This window comes from Crocodylus siamensis, chromosome 4 (genome assembly GCF_052110815.1).
Source record: "Crocodylus siamensis isolate JL-2025a chromosome 4, ASM5211081v1, whole genome shotgun sequence".
NCBI classification, from domain to species: domain Eukaryota; kingdom Metazoa; phylum Chordata; order Crocodylia; family Crocodylidae; genus Crocodylus; species Crocodylus siamensis.
This window is the reverse complement of record NC_143398.1, coordinates 163,132,409-163,148,107: the sequence shown is the minus strand read 5'-3', so window position 1 is coordinate 163,148,107 and position 15,699 is coordinate 163,132,409. Positions and strand designations below refer to the sequence as shown.

Below are 15,699 nucleotides of genomic sequence, written 5' to 3'. Positions count from 1 at the left end.
GGGCCTAACTGAGTGCTGAGATTGTTGGAAAGTCTAGACCCATTGATGGGTGCTGAAGACCTTCTGTGAGGCCTGGAGCTCTTCACACAGTCTGACTCCTTTGGGGTTTCCTCTGGGGCTACTAATCAAAATTCAGTAGCTTCTTAAGTCCCTTTCTGTGTGCTTCTTCCCATTCTCCTCCCATACCTGTGCCGGCCGTTTCCCCAAGTGGCCAGTGGGATGGGATGGAACACCTGGATTTTTTCCAAGTTGTTCTGGTTTCTATGGCAACAGTGCTCAGGTTCACATTTCCTGGGAAACATGGAAGGTCCATGACCACCCTCCCATGGGGAGACAGGAGCTCAGGACTAGATGTGCCATGCACAGATGTCTGGGTGCAAGGTGCTGGGCACAGAGCTGTGCACATGTCCATGCCCCTAAACTGCAGGCTCTGGTGGCCTGGCATTCAGCCTGCTGCCTCCTGGGTATTTTCCATCTCTGTCCCCAAAGACTAGCCTGTGTGTTGCTATGGGGGTTGGGCAGGGCCCTGCAGGCTTTCTGTCTCTTGGGAAACACTATTTGCTCCTAACCTCCACCATAGAAACCACAACCCAATGCTGCTGGGGCAGCATCCCTTGTGAGAGCCAGAGATGGGACCTGCTCAAGCTGCAGGTGGAAAGGGAATGTTTGTGGTACCTGCTGGACACACGTAGACCCTGTAACTCCTGGCAGCTCCACGATATGATGCTACCATGCAAAGTTTCCCTAAACCCAGGCCTGGATTTGCAAGTGATGGAAGGGACAGCCAGGGCCTTACTGCCTCCAGTTCAGTAGGGCCCCATGGTCCCAAGCAGAGTGGAGCCTGCCATGAAAGTGCTGTACATATATACACAGAAAGAGAGAGCCCCTGCTCTGAAGAGCTCACAAGCTAGTCAGACAAGACAAAGCCTGGGGAGCTTTCTCCCTCTATGTCAAGGCACAGGGAATGGAAGCAGATGGAGGGGAAGGGACACAACCAAGGTCATGCAACAGATTTGTGGCAGAGGTGGGGACTGAGGCTGAGTCCCCTGTCAGGAGATGGAGCTTCCTGATGCTCTGTACCAACCTTCAGCTCACTCCATGCAAACCCCTGGTTCTCACCACCAGACCCCAGGTGTGCATGTGGTTGCCTGGCTTGAGAGCTAAGCATATGAGAGCTTTTCTCCTTTCAGCACCAAAACTGTCTGCTACAGGAGGCCTGATATGAGGCATGATGGACTGGTGCTGGTGGGCTGATCTGCTATGGCAGCTCCTTCAGGTGCCTGGGATGAAGTGGGGAAGGCTGGAGCCCAGATCAGGGTGGAATGGGAGCCTCTGTCCTGTATGTTGGGAGTGCCGTGAGGAGAGCTAGCTGCAATTACTCCTCCTTATTCCCATACTTCTATGCATAATGCATGTGCTCTGATCTCAAAGCAAAGTCACTTAAAAAGAAATCTGTCTCTGTCTGCCTCCCCACATTGCCCTCACCCTAGCTCCATCCTTCCCTCTTTCTCCCTCTCCATTTGTCTGTCTGTTTCTCTGGAGTTACTTTTACCAGTCACCTGTCAGATGAATGTCTGAAGACATCCAGGAACCCTCCCTACTCATACCCCCTGACCTCCTCTCTCCCTGATACCTGACTTCTGTCCTACCCCCAGAGGAAGCAGCAGGGGGGTCTATCAGCTAGAAACAAGGCTGTGTCCTGGCACAAGCCTCCAAGGACAGCAGGCGAGATCTTGGTGTCGTATCACTTGTGGCCAGGCCAGGCCAAGCCAGGCTGATCCCCTCCATCACTCCAGCTTGCCCATTAAATGTCCACCCAGAGCCAGTTGGGAGGCAGATGGCTCTGGATAAGGTTCCCTGTGCCCATCTGCATCCCTACCCATTCTTTCTCTGTCCTTGCCTCCATCACACTGGTCCACTGCTCTTCTATCAACAAATCCCTTCCCCCTCCCCCACAACTAGTTATGCAGTAGCTGACATCCAGCTCTTGGAAACTCCTCCTCTCCTTTCTGCCTCAGGAAGGAAGGAGTTAATCTGCATGCACCTATGCTCCACTCCATCCATACACTGTTTTACACAGCTATACACACTGTTGAACACACAGGCATGCAGGCTTGTGCGCACCCCCCCCCATATACACACACAATTACAAACATAGCACTGCACCTGCACACACACACTGTCACAAATACACCACTGCATGCACACACAAACACCCACACAGAGCTACAAACAGTGACCTACATACACACACCTCTAAACACTACTTCCCACACATACACGCTGCTACATACATACATACTGCCACAACATGTCCCAGTACACACACATCCCACTACACATACGTAGTTGCCACACACATACACCTACATACCAGGTAACATGCATACTGCTACACATGTCCATACACATGCACGCACATGTCTGGAAACCCGGATGTATATATGCTCCTATACATCCGTACATCACTACACATGGGTACACACACACACACATGAAGTGCTAAAGAGTGAGCACATGGATTTATCTTCTCCAGGGGGTGCTGGGCAGGCCTAATTAAGTATTCATGGTCTCCTGCAGGCATATCTCTGCTTTGTATGCAAGAAAGGCAGAGGCAGCTCAGATATTAGGAGGAGGAAGTACGAGAGAGAGAGAAAAAGAGGGAGGGAGAGGGGGAGTGAGAGGTGTTGTATAGCAGTGTGTGTTAGTTTGTGTGTCTCATCTTTTAGTATGTGCATGCGTGTTGGTGCACAGTGATTTCTATATGTGTAGTAGTGCTCATGGGGATGTAGTGTGTGTATGTATATACCTCTGTGTGTAAGGATGTGTGTGTAGCCAGAGTGTATGTGTAATATGTGCATGCGTGTGTATCCATGCAGAACGGGTGGCAGTGTGAGTTTGTAGCAGAGGTTGTGCAGTGGTGTGCATGCACATATCCAACTGTGTAGCTGCCTACAGGCCCATGGACAACTCAGTGTGCAGGTCAGGGCATGTTCTTAGTTTCATACCCACTCCACAACAGCCCAGTGCTGTCAGGAGTGTGTATCTTGGGGTTGGCAGTGCAGTGCCAGCCAAAGACCCTCAGCCTTGCGAGTGTGGTGCTGCCCAAGACACCTGGGACCATATGTGGACAGCACAATCTGTACTGGCCCAGCCAATTTTGGAGATGTACCCCATTCCCCTACACTGGTCATGCCATGCCAACAGGCCTGTCTCCCCCTTCCCCATGGCACTGCAGTGCTATCTATAGCTCCCCCTGCTGTTGGCAGTGCACCTTGACCCCAGGTGCCCTCTGCCCCCAACTCTGGCCATGCAGTGCCCTCATTCAGCTATAAGTACCACAGCTGGGGGCTCAGCAGTGGCAATTATGTGCCTGGTGGGGAGCCCACAAAGTATCTGCACTCCATGCTGTGAGATTGCGGGACCAGCTCCTCCTGAGGCCTGAGCTCTGGACCCAGCAGGAGAGGGTCTGGATAAGGCTCAAAATACACACCAGTTTCAACTTGGTTTGGGTGGTGGTCATCTCCCCCATAGGCCCCTTTGTAAATGTAGACCTGTAAGGGGCCCCTGCCCCCACTCTCAGCTGCAAAGGAGAATGGAGGGAGGAGAGTCTGGCTACCACCGTACTCCTTCCCCCATTAGCAGCAGTCTCCAGCTCCCAGCGCTTCCTCTGGAGACAACATTTTTATGGACCATAATGGATGGATGCACACTGCTGCTGCTGCTGCTTTGCAAATTGGATTGCCACTGGGACTGGGGGAGGATTTATGGAGTAGGATGAAGAGTAGCACTGCAGAGAGTGAAGCTGCATATCCAGTCTTCTGGGCGGGTGTGCATGCATGCATATATGTGTGTCCATATGTGTCTATCTGTCTGTTTGCAAGCACTGATGGTTGGCAAGGGCAAGGGGGGGGGTGTTTGTGTGTGTGTGATAACATGTGTGCATTTAACTCCATCCCAGTCAGCACAGGGCTTTCCCAGGTTTGTAGGCCCCATGATTTCAACTCCACTGGACTATAGGGTACAAACTGTAGCATCTTACCTCTTCTTTCAGTGCTGCAATGCCTGAAAAGTCCTGGCTGGACACAGCAGATACACAAAGCAAACAGGGTGTTCCTTAGTGTGCCAAAGCACATCCATGCTCATGCCTGGGTGCAGAGCCTGTGGTCTGGAGTGTCTTAAGTATCTGCTGGTATTTATGGGTGCCTATACAACTGTTAGTGCATTATTGTCACTTGTCATCTGCAGAGCCCACCCTGTATCCATCTTTTCCTGTGTTTCTCTTTAGATCCCTCTCCTCTCCCAACAGCAAGGCAAAGGGCCCATCACCATGACATCACAGTTTGGGGGAGGTGTATTATGGGAGGGAGTTTCTTGGTGTGTGTCTGGAACACAGGTTCATTATTGCTTGCCCCTTGTGTAACCATGTACACACTCCTTACACCAGTGTAAGTACTACTGAGTCAGAATGACAGCACCTCACAAGTATTGTGCACTGGGGGGAGATGGCTGGGCAAGGTCAGGGACAATACTGGTTGTGTGCTTACACTGTTGTGTACAGCATGTTCGTGTGCAGGAGGAAGGGGCTGCCTGTATGTTTGAGGAGAGTGAAGGAGTGCTGTTTAGTGCATCTCTTGTTAGGCAGGGGTGGATGCTTCCTGGTATGTGTGTGTTTGCAGTTCTGCTGTGGTGCTATTTTGCATGTTTTGATGTGTGTGAGATTGTAGGGGGTGGAGGCAATCACTACCTTCTGTGTGCAGGTATATCCTCCTTTGTGTGTGTGTGTTTTGGAGAAGAGGTACATCCCACAAGACCACAATGCACTGCACAAGATCTGGCAACACCAACACAAGAAGCAATGGCTGTGCAGAATATTGGGAACCAGACCATATAGAAAGTCTAGACTTGAAACACAACAAAGAAGGAGATGAGATTGCTGGAAGGTGGATGTATGTGTGTAAGGGGGAGATTCTCACTCTGTATATACTTGGGTGTGCTTGAGAGAGATTGCCAGTATGTGTGAGTGAGGGAAAAAGATTGATACTGTGTCTTTCCATCTATGGGGAGTGTCAACGAATGTGTGCATTGGGAGGGGGGGGCATAGGAGAAGGAAGCAGCAGGCTGTAGTGGGGTTGGTGTTTGTACAGCTAGCACAAAGTGGCAGCAGGGTGGCACTAGCTTGGTCCCACTGTGCCCAAAGTAACCTGCATCCTCCCTGACAGTTTTGTTTCTCAGGCCATTTCAGGCCCCTGTGGTGTCTCCAGCCTGTATCTCCACCTCACAGTCAAGAGCATACAGGAAGAATGGGTACAGATGCTCCAAACTAACGCATCCTTCCCCTGCTGGGCCTTTTCTCCTGGTGTTTTCACCTGTGGTGTCTTGGCTGATCACTGCTCAGTGCTGACAGCCCCACTGTGAAGGCTGCTGGTAGCTTCCATGGGACTCAGTTCATTCGGGGTCCTCCAGGTGCTGAATTGTCAGTACTGGGAGCAGCTGCAAACCCAGTTCAGGCTGAGTGGTTTCAATTCCTGGGGCTGGAAAGAGCAAGTTGTGTGTACGTGCACGAGAGTGCACTTTTGAGTGTGTGCAAGCATGGACTTCTGTGTGACTGTGTTGTGTGTGACTGTGTATTTACCCATGTGTGTGAATGTAAGTGTAATATGTGACTGTCCATACATGTCCTTGCATGTCCTCTGTGTACATGCATGTGACTGTGTGAATTGTGCATGAACATAAGCATGGGAACACAGCTGCCAATAGGGGTGGAGGTGAGGCTCTATTTGTGGTAGGCAGGGAGAGGAATAGGAACTGGGGCAAGAGCTGGTGTCAGCTGGAGTGATCCTCTTTTCAGCAGACTCCCTCTCTCTCCTGCATTCCTGCCAGGGGAGCTCTCCCCCCCTCCCTTCCCTCCCACCCCGGAGCAGGAGTCTGCATGCTAAGCACAAGCCAAAGGTGGGAGCGGGGTGCCAACCCAGAGGCTTGGCCCCCTGTGCAAAGAAGGGGAGCTGGAGGTGACGGTGATCCCCACCCTGCCACGTAGCCTCCTCTTGAGGTACCAGGGGTTCTACATGCAGCTTTGGCAGGGGAAGGTGGACTAGTGGTTAGAGTTTGGGACTGGGGGCCCAGGTTGGTATCCTCAGCATTTCCAATGGCTTTCAGTGTGGTGTGAGGCAAGTGGCTTAATTCTTGCCAAGCCACAAGCAGATTGCAACACCCTTAAAATGAGTGGCCAGTTCCTTGCTAGGGTCACACAGGGGCTCTGTGGAACATCTGCACGGAGCCCACAGCACATGGCTGGAGTTGGGGCTGGGCTGGGGCTGGGCAAGTGTACCCAGGCAGGGCTGGCACTGCTTCTGGCACCAGTGCACAGGGTGTCTGTGCAGGCCCATCGCTTGCTCTGCATGAGCAGCCAGATGCAAACCAAATGCAGGGGGTGGACATGAAGCCCGTCGGGCCTGCACTGGCTGGGAAAGCTTTTACAACCTTGACTCAGCTTGGCTCTTTGCTCCCAGCTTTCCCAACACCACTTGCAGAGCCCAGATCCACCACCCAGGCAGCACAGACAGCCTGTGTAGCAGGGAGGAAATATGGGGGCTGCAGCATTATTGGAAGCCATGGCTGGTGAATTTATTGGCTGGAAGGGGTGGGAGCAGGGGCAATTGTCAGCGACCCAGCCACCTGCCATTAGGAAGCTGTCCATTTTGAGCTGAGGGGCAGGAGGAGGCTGGGCAAAACTTCCCCTGCACAGGAAGACCTGAGCAGTACCATAGCGCTTCCTCCCCCTTGCAACTGCATAGGTTTCCCCCCACCCCCACCCCTTCCTTGCACCCCAAATCCTTGGGAGGGCTCCACTCCCAGCAGCCCACGGGGCCGGATTCTGCCCAGCAGTGCCCCTGGCTCCCAGATGGGTCCAAGCTGCCTCCTGCCCTGGCTTCAGGTGCAGAAGGGCTGAGCCGTGGGGAGCAGGACAGGGCAGGGAATGGGCAGGACAGAACGAATGTTGTGCGTCTCTTTGAACACTCTCTCTTTGTTCTCCTGTTCCACCCCCTCCTTCCCCATACCCTCCCCGTCCCTGGCTGGGATGTTCCCCCATCCCTCCTCACCCCTCTTCCCCTTCCCCTCTCCTCTCCCCCATTCTCTCTGTCCTTGCACCCTTCTCCCTGTCTGTGTGCCCCTCCATCTGCCCTGTCTGTCCTTCCTTGCACTCTCTCTGCCGTCTGTCTTGGCTGTCTCTCTCTCTCCCGCCTCTTTACCCCGTTCTCTCTGTCACTCCCAGATTTTAATGATGTGATTCCAGAGACGCAGAGACTGGACAGCAGCTTGCAGAAGGCCCGAGCCCAGCTATCGGTCAAAGGCAGGCGGCAGCGCCCATCCCGGTCCCGCTTGAGAGACAGTGTCAGCTCCACAGAGGGGGATGAGAGCCTGGAGAGGAAAGTGAGTGTGTGCCCAGTCCCTCCAACCCCCAGGGGCACGGTGCTACCATGGTGGAAGGGCAGAGGCAGCAGGGAAGGCGTTCCTAAGGTACAATCCCAGCCTCTTCTGCCCCACCAAGTCACTGTTGTCCTTATCCTGGTGCCGACTGCCACCCTGGACCAGGCTACAGGGCTGTCTCATCTTGCCCCCCATTGCCCTTTGTCCCAGGGCCAGCCGTGTGTGCTGCCAGTGCAATGCCCTGCCACCTGTTCACGCCAGGGCAGATGCTGGGGCCATCTGGCGCAGCGAGCAGTGGCCAAGGCTGAGGAAAGGTGCCAGGAAGGGCTGGACAAGCCAGGGGGTTGGTGGGGAGAAGGGGGACGCTGCATACAGCACAGGGCTCAAAGCAATGGCTACAAACTTTCCCATGTGCACCCAATGCTGCCCAACGAGCACGCCAGGACACATGCCTACCCCAGAGACCCTCCCTACTGGGGCTTTACACCTGCCCCCCACTCTGGAGTAGCCGATGCTAGCGTTGTGGGAGATGAGGCGAGAGCCGAACAGCCATGAGAGTAGGGAGGTGTAGAGGTAGGTGGGCCCATGCAACACCTTTGCAGTGTGGTGGGAGGAGGGGGCACCAGGCTGGGTGTACTAGTGACCCCAGCTAAGAGGAGGGGATCCCTGCAATGACGTCATCCAGCTTGGCATGATGGGGGGTACTGGGCTACATGCACCACAGGCCAGACCAGCAATGGGCCCAACCATTGCAGCAGCAGGGAGGGGGCTCTCAGCAAAGGGAGACTCCCTTGGAACTGCTGGGGTGGGGGCTACCACCCATGGGCTGATCCAATGCGAAGGGGGGATGTGAAACCCAGCAATGGGCTAATTCAATGTAGCTGCAGGGGGGAATCCCAGCAATGGACTGATCCATTATTGCAGAAGAGGAGGGGGAGCCCAGCAAGAGCTGGGCAGAAGGCTGGTGGGGAGGGGGGTGGAGAAGCCCAGCAATGGGCTAATCCATAATGGCTGCAAAGTGGGTGCCATTCTAGATGCACTCAGGTGTTGGACCAGGGTGCCCACCCCACCCCTTCACACTCAGGCACTATGGCAAGAGTGGGGCCAGGAGCCTCAACCCTCTGCCACGATTGCAGCTGCATCAGCTCAAAGGGTGCAAGGCAGGAGTCACCCTGGGGCAGTGGGTGCCAGGGTCTGTCATGGGATAGGTCCCCAGTGGCCAACCCCTGGGTGTCCCGCCCGCAGGGAGCTGACAGCTACGGCAGCCCCCTGCACCGGATGCGGTCCCCGCTGCACTCCTCCCTGCAGGCGTCGTCGCCCCTGTCTGGCTCCTCCCCGTTCCTGCGTGCCACCGAGTTCTCCTTCGAGACCGCCGTTGTGCGGAGGACGCTGGAGGAGGACGAGCAGCCCTCGTCCCCGCTCATCCGCTACCGGCCCCTGACCAATGTGTCTTCCCAAGAGGCCCTGGGGGGCACCCCCACCAGCTCGTCACCCAAGTCCTGCCACAGCTCAGACAGCTCGCCTATCTATGCCCGCAGGGACCACCGGCCCGAGCGGCACAGTGAAGGTAATGGCCCACCAGCTCCACCCCACTGCCAGCACCCTGCACCCTGCCTGCTGGGAAAGGCTGGGCAGGGGTGGCTGGGTGCTTCCAGCCCTGCAGTGCTCCCACACCTTGCACATTAGCACCTCCTGCTGGGAGAGGCTAGGAGACGTGTCTCTCTTCTCTGCCAGGGCTCCCCTGCTTTTTTCTGCAGCGGGGCTCCCTGCCCCAGTGCACTGCACATCCTCACTGGGATGGGTCCTGAGCTGCAGAACGCAGCGGTCCCAGCTGGGCAGAGAAAGACTGCAATGCAAGGAGGCAGATGCTGCTCCCTGATGGCCCTCAGCACCATGCTCTATCCCCATATGGTCTTCGGTGGGAGCAGCAAAGAAGCACCTTCTCACTGAGCTGACAACCTGCCAGCAGCCTGGGCTCCGCAGGCCACACCGCCTTTCCTCTTAGCATCCTCCTCTCCAAGCCTAGTGGGCTTCCCCACCCCAGGAGGGGCAAACCTATTGCCCAGGGAAGGGAGGGGAGGTCATGTCCTCCCAGGCCCTTTGACCTCCTCCTGTTGTATTCCAGATGACAGCAGAGACACGAGCCCTCCAGAGCCTGCCAGCCCCACCATCGGCCTGGACAAGAAGACACGGAGGAAGTTCCTGGATTTGGGGTGAGTGTGACAGAGGCCACTAGCCCCAGTTACTTAAGTAGAGTGGGGCAGTACTATACGGTATCAGTGATGCAGGTAGCACTGCTAGAGGGCTGCGGACCACTGAGGGCATTTATACACATGCAACAGGAGTGTGTAGGGGGGGAAGGCGGGGGGTGTTTTAGAGAGGCTCCAAGAGCTGTTCTAATTAAAATGCCTGGAGCATCACATATATCAGTGTCCCCATGCTGAAAAGTGGCAGCGAGGGCGCTTTAGTTTAGAACGAGCTTTAGTTTAATCGCCCCCACCACCATTTTTCTGTCTGGGGATGCTGATGCACATGACGCTGGAGTCTGCTGTAATTACCACACTCCAGAGGACTTGATTAATCAAGTCTGCTGCAACAAACTGTAATTACAGTGCACCAGAGCGACCTCGCTGCACATATATAGGTGCCCTGGGATGCTAGCCTTCAGATTACAAACAGAGACCTCCTATGCTGTACTGGGGTAGGGGAGTATAGTGACCAGAAGGGACAAAACCCAGCAGGAGTTATAAACCAGGCTTGAGGATTCAGTCTCGCCCAGGCAGGGGAACTTAATAGAGCTCCCTGAAGGAGCTGTGAAGAGACATGTTATAGTAAGTAAGCCCAGAGGGGCTGAGGGTGGCATGTGCCAGCAATAGAAGGGGACCTGAGGGAAGGTGCCTTGCAAGACAGTATAGGATTCAGTGAGGCCATGAGTATATTCCATTGATGATTTTGTTTAAGCTATGAGGTAAGGAGTGGCTTGTAGGGAGGCCACTGTGGGCACCTGAAGGGAGGACACTGTGTTTTTGGTTCATCTGGGGCTGACAGAGGCCCTGGGGACTAAGAGCTGGCAGACTGAGGTCCGAGAAACTAAGATCCAAGATGCTGGGGAGAGGGGTTGAGCCCACTTGAGGGCAGGGACACCCTAAAAGAGTTAGAGGTAGTTAAAGCCTGGGCCAGACACGGGTGACTCAGTGATGAGTAGGACAGAGTGAGATACCTAAGGTGTCACTTTGGTAATCTGAGGGCTGTCTCCCAAATTTATTATAATCAAGATCAAGGCATGGCAGGTGAATACAGGGTAGTGCCCTGGAAGGCCAGAGTGCAAAATGGGACTGGGATTGCCTTTGCCTGAAGGCTCCTGAGTTGCCTTTGGAGGCAGAGACCCATTACAGTGAATCCCTGATACCACCCAGACCCAGTTTAGCACTCCTGTTTCCATAGAGCCCCTGAGGGCCCATGGCCCAGGCTGTGGAAGCACCATGACCTAGTTTTTCTCAGAGCGGTCTATGGACCCCCAGCCCGCTTGCGAGTGGATGTGCTTTTTCCTCCTCTTTACAGGCTCCCATTCTCTCTGGACACCCTGTGTCCTCCCTGCAACCTGCAGGCCTGTTGTGGACCCTGCATTGCTCCATCTCCCCTTCCCTAGGCTACCATAAGCCAGTGGTCCCTGATACTCATCTGTGCCTATGCCCCTATAGGACTCCTGCTCACATCTCCCTCTCCCTCTTGAGGATGCCGCTTGGGAGTAGATTACCCTGAGGAAGGCTTAGAGCCCACTAACAAGCACAGTATCAAAACATGGAGGGGACCAGGTGGCTCCTGGGACATACTCAGCGTCATGGTATGGGTCGTGGCTACAAGCCCTGGGAAAGCCACAGCTCAGCCAGAAGCTCTGGGCTGACTGATGGGCTGTCTGGATTCTGTGATGCAGGGGATCAGGCTGGATGGTCACTCCTGGCCTTGAACTCTAAGGCCTCCTTGGCTGGCACAGCCTGCCATTGTACTCACTGCCTCTGGGATAACACAAGAGGCCCATCTTGCTGGACAGTCGTATTTGGGGCCAGTCAGCTCACCAGGGCAGGGGCTGCTCTATGCAGGTCCTAGTTCAGTGAGGGCCCCAAGTCCATGGCTGGGGCCCTTGGATGCCACTGTGCTCCAGATGATGAGAGACTTGCAAGCCCAAGAGCCTCCTTCCAAGAGCAGAGCCAGCCCCTCTCCAGGCCTGGGAGAGAGGGGCAACAAAGGCTACTGCAGGGGGATGTAGGACGTTGCAGGCTGTGGTGGGCAGGTGCTGGTAGAACAGATGGATGGATGGATCAACAGAAGAACATGTGGGGATGAACTGATAGAGGAGTCTGTGTGAGGCCAGAGAGATGGATGGACGAAGTGGGGTTTGTGGGGAAGGGATGGAGGGGTGTGCCTGCAGATGCGTCAGTGGATGTTGACAGGGTGGAGGATGTTGGTGGGTGGAGGGTGCAGTGATGGATGAAGGGCTGTGTGTGGGCAAGGGCAGATCACATCAGAGATGGATGGGTCCAAATCCTTCATTCCCCCTGGTGTCCCCTGCCCCTCCCAGCTGATGCCATGAACCCATCTTGCCCCGTCCCTTTGGCACCCACCTCCTCTGTCCCAGTGCTGACAGTCCTTTCCTCTCTACCACAGGGTGACCTTGAGACGGGCGTCTTCCAGCAAAAGCAGGAAGGAAAAAGGAAGCAACAGACTGTCCATGGGCAGCAGGTAAGGACTAGACCTCTGCAGGACCCTCAGCTGTGAGGTAGCCCCTCACCATGACATGTCCCAAGGCAGTGTCCACAGCAAAAACATCTCACCAAGCCATACAGTCACAGCTGCAGCCACGGCCTCCTGACCCATCCTCAGCCTCTCTTTTAACCCACTTGGCTTGTTCAGGCCCCATGGGCCTCCCCTATACAGGTTCAAACCTCCCTTGAAGTAGTGGGACCTCATGAGCCTGGCAAGTGCTAAAGGGCCAGGCTACAGAGACAGAGGTCCTGGGAGGGAGGATGAGTTTAGAGATGGAGGAGAAGTGTTTGGGGAGTGTTCAGGAGACTGGTAGAGGAAGGGGTGGAGGAGACAGGCAGGGAGGAGGATGGGTGGAGACACGCACAAGGACAGACTTAACTCTGAGGCAGCCTGCTGGGCCCCCTGGGGCAGGGTTTCACAGGGGTTCCCTGCCCCTGCAGCTTCCCCCACTGACCAGCCCTGGCTCTTCCCCCAGAGAGCTGATGGAGGGCTCCAGCCGCTCATCCGTGTCCCCATTCATGCCCTTCTCCTGGTTCACGGACAGTGGGAAGGGCTCAGCCTCCTCTGGCAGCACCGTCTCCCCAACTTGCTCGCCCAAAAACGAGGGCTTCAGCCCCAAGAAGTCGGCCTCCCAGGTGAGTCCCAGCCCGCATCCTGGACTGCCAGCAGGAAGCAACAAGGCCTGCAGGAACATCTGGGGAGGGGCATGGGCAGCACAGGTAGAGAAAAGTGGAGTGGGAGCCCATAGGGCCACTCTGTAGGGTCTGGAACAGCACAGCTCTAGGGAAGGGTGCTAAAGTCCCCTGTAGGGTTGACACAGTGATGTGATGGTGCCTAAGGCCCCTAGAGGGTCAGGGCCAGCCACAGGGGAGGATGCAATAGAGCTAGGGTCAGCATTGAAATAGGGGGTGGCACTGACAGGCTCTAGGGTAACCCTCCTGTAGGAGAGGGCGTGTAGAGCTATATAGATTAAAGGCCAGCTATAGGGAAGGTTGTTTAAGCTCTCAATAGGGCCAGGGTCAGCACTGCCATGGGGGTAGATGTGTGCTGCCTTTCAGATCAAAGGGCAGCATTGCTACATGGGATGTGTAGCCCCCTGTAGATGAAGGGGCAGGGAACTGAAGCCCCCTATAGGGTCCAGAGCAGCACCAGTAGATGAGAGGGAGCCACAGCTCCCACAGGGCCAGGTGCAGCCCCTAGGGGTGATGCTTACACTGCAGCCTCTCCTGGTACAGGAATCCACACTAAGCGATGACTCCACCCCACCGAGCAGCAGCCCCAAGATCCTGAGCAGCGGTGCCAGTGAATCCAAGTGCTCCTATCCCTACCACACCCTGTCCCAGTCCTCGGATGAGGTGAGGCTGCAGGACAGGGCGGGACTGCCCTGCTGGTTCCAGGGTCCAGAGCTGACCCATCCAGGTGGCTGCAGAACTCAGCTGGTCAAGGCAACAGCAGGGGTGCCCCACACCTGAGGGACCGCTGCAGCTAGGCTGGGTCTGCCCTGACCCCCACAGTGCCTATGGGGAACATAGGGGTGGCAGTCCCCCATGCTGTGGAGCTGGTCTGCTTCTCAGAGCAGCCCCTCCGGGGATGCCCTGGGGGTGGGAGTGTGGGACCTGCCTGGGCTGCCCCTTCCACCCCCCCAGCCCAGTCACCCCTGACCTCCCCTCCTCTGCTGCAGTTTCTGGATGAGCCACTCAGCGCTGCCACAGGCTGGAGCTGCCAACAAGTGGGGCAGTGGCTGGAGAGCCTCAACCTGGAGCAGTACGTGGGGGAGTTTGCTGCCCGCGAGGTGGATGGCCAGCAGCTGTTGCACCTAGATGGGGCCAAGCTGAAGGTAGGTGGGTGCCAGAAAGCCCTGATGGGAAGCTGGAGTAGCTCCAGATCCCTGCAGTCTGTGATGGGGGTGCTGGGCTAGAAGCACTAATGGGCTGACCCATTGGTGCAGGAGGGGGTGTAACAGGACTAGTGACACCAGTGGGTTGACACATCGGGGCAGGAGGGATAAAAGCAGGACAGGTAACGATGGGCTGATCCATTAGGACAGGAAGGGTGCAAGTAAGCCAGTTACTTCACTGGGCTGATCCAGTGGGGCAAGAGGGGTTTAACAGGCCTAGTGACACCCATGGGCTGACTTACTGGAGCAGAAGGGAGTAGTGACCAATGGGGCTGACCCACTGGGGCAGGAGGGGTGTGAGCAGGCTGATTACATCACTGGGCTGATCCATTAGGGCTGGAGGGCGGAGGGACTTCCCTTGCAACCTGGGGTGCAAGATCCTGAAGCCTCTGCTCCCTCCTTCCCCTGACCAGGCCCTGGGTGTCAGCAACTCCCATGACCGGGGGCTGTTGAAGCGGAAGCTGAAGGAGCTGAGCGCCGCAGTGGAGAAGGAGCGGAAGGCCCAGGAGAAGGTGGAGAAGCAGCGGGAGAAGCAGAAGCGGAAGGAGCAGGAGCAGCGCAGGAGCTAAGGGCAGCAAGACACTCTGGCAAACAGTCCCTGGGGGAGTGGCACAGGCTCCCCCCTACACAGGGGATGCAGGAGCCATGGACCACAATGGAGGTCTCGGGCTGGGCAGCACCAGACTTTGTGGGGGTCCTGCCAGTGCCGGAGGTGGCAGCGCTGTGTTGGGACATCAGTGCCACCCCGACGCCAGCCCCTGGAGCCGCTCCACCACAGGTGTCCCGGCTGCCTCCTAACCCCTCTCCCCATGTTCTGCCTCATTCCCCACCCCATAGGGCAAGCCTGGCACGTGCAGCTCTGAGCACAACAGGGCAGGTGCTGGGGAGGAGTCGATGCCCTACTTCTGCTCTCCCTCCCTTCAGCTGCTCCTGATTGGTCCCCAGTGCCAAGGTGTCTCCCCTGCTCCGTGCCAGTTGGCTGCCCTGTCACACTGCCCCATTCCCCTGAGCCATGCGCACCACGGCCACCCCCCCGAACGACAGCCCGGCACCCACAGCGGGCACACAGGATGAAGATAGTGCATGGCATTACCCCTTCCCCCACCCATGGGCCATCCTGTGCTGAGTTCAGGCACTCCCCCAAGGGGCTTTCCCCCCTCCCCCACAAGAGGGGCCTGGGCCTGCACGGCTCGGACCAGTAGGGAATGGTTTGTTTGTTAGAGAGCACAGACACTCGGTGCCATGGCAAGGGAGAGGCTACCAGGGAATAAAACTAGTTTCAATGAGCCCCAGGGGGCTGGCTATGTGCTGCGCTGCGGGCTCCTGGAGGGGGCTGTCAGGTAGCCTGCCAAGGAAGCAACACTAGGGCAGGTCCCAGTGTCAGATCTAGAGGTGTCCAGCTACAGCCAGTTGTAACCTGTGGTCCTGAAACTCCATTCCCAACAAGGTGGAGAAAGGGCATCCTTGTTAAAGACCTGTCACCTCCCAACCTATTCTGTCCCACTGGGGGCCTGCAGGCTGCTGCTGCTGCTTTGACCACCAGGGCCTCCAGCGTGGGGCAGCACAGTGGGAGGGTGCCTGGTGGGACCTCATCCGGCAGTGACGGG

At 56.2% G+C, this 15,699-nt stretch overlaps 1 protein-coding gene across 2 annotated transcripts in view; it reads left to right on the top strand.

Annotated features, from left to right (window-relative positions):
• SAMD14 (sterile alpha motif domain containing 14) overlaps positions 1-14,755 on the top strand; it is a 28,293-nt gene extending 13,538 nt beyond the window's left edge. Inside the window, exons 3-10 of one of the 2 annotated variants that reach the window (XM_090044720.1) lie at positions 7,298-7,434; positions 8,677-8,998; positions 9,557-9,644; positions 12,097-12,171; positions 12,671-12,830; positions 13,431-13,550; positions 13,877-14,032; positions 14,506-14,755. In XM_090044720.1, coding sequence (XP_089900846.1) covers positions 7,298-7,434; positions 8,677-8,998; positions 9,557-9,644; positions 12,097-12,171; positions 12,671-12,830; positions 13,431-13,550; positions 13,877-14,032; positions 14,506-14,661 — 1,214 coding nt within the window. In that variant the 3' untranslated portion in view covers positions 14,662-14,755. Of the gene's footprint in view, positions 1-7,276; positions 7,435-8,676; positions 8,999-9,556; positions 9,645-12,096; positions 12,172-12,670; positions 12,831-13,430; positions 13,551-13,876; positions 14,033-14,505 lie in introns of both variants that reach the window. The other variant, XM_090044719.1, reaches the window with a different exon arrangement.
• The last annotated feature ends 944 nt before the right edge of the window (positions 14,756-15,699 follow it).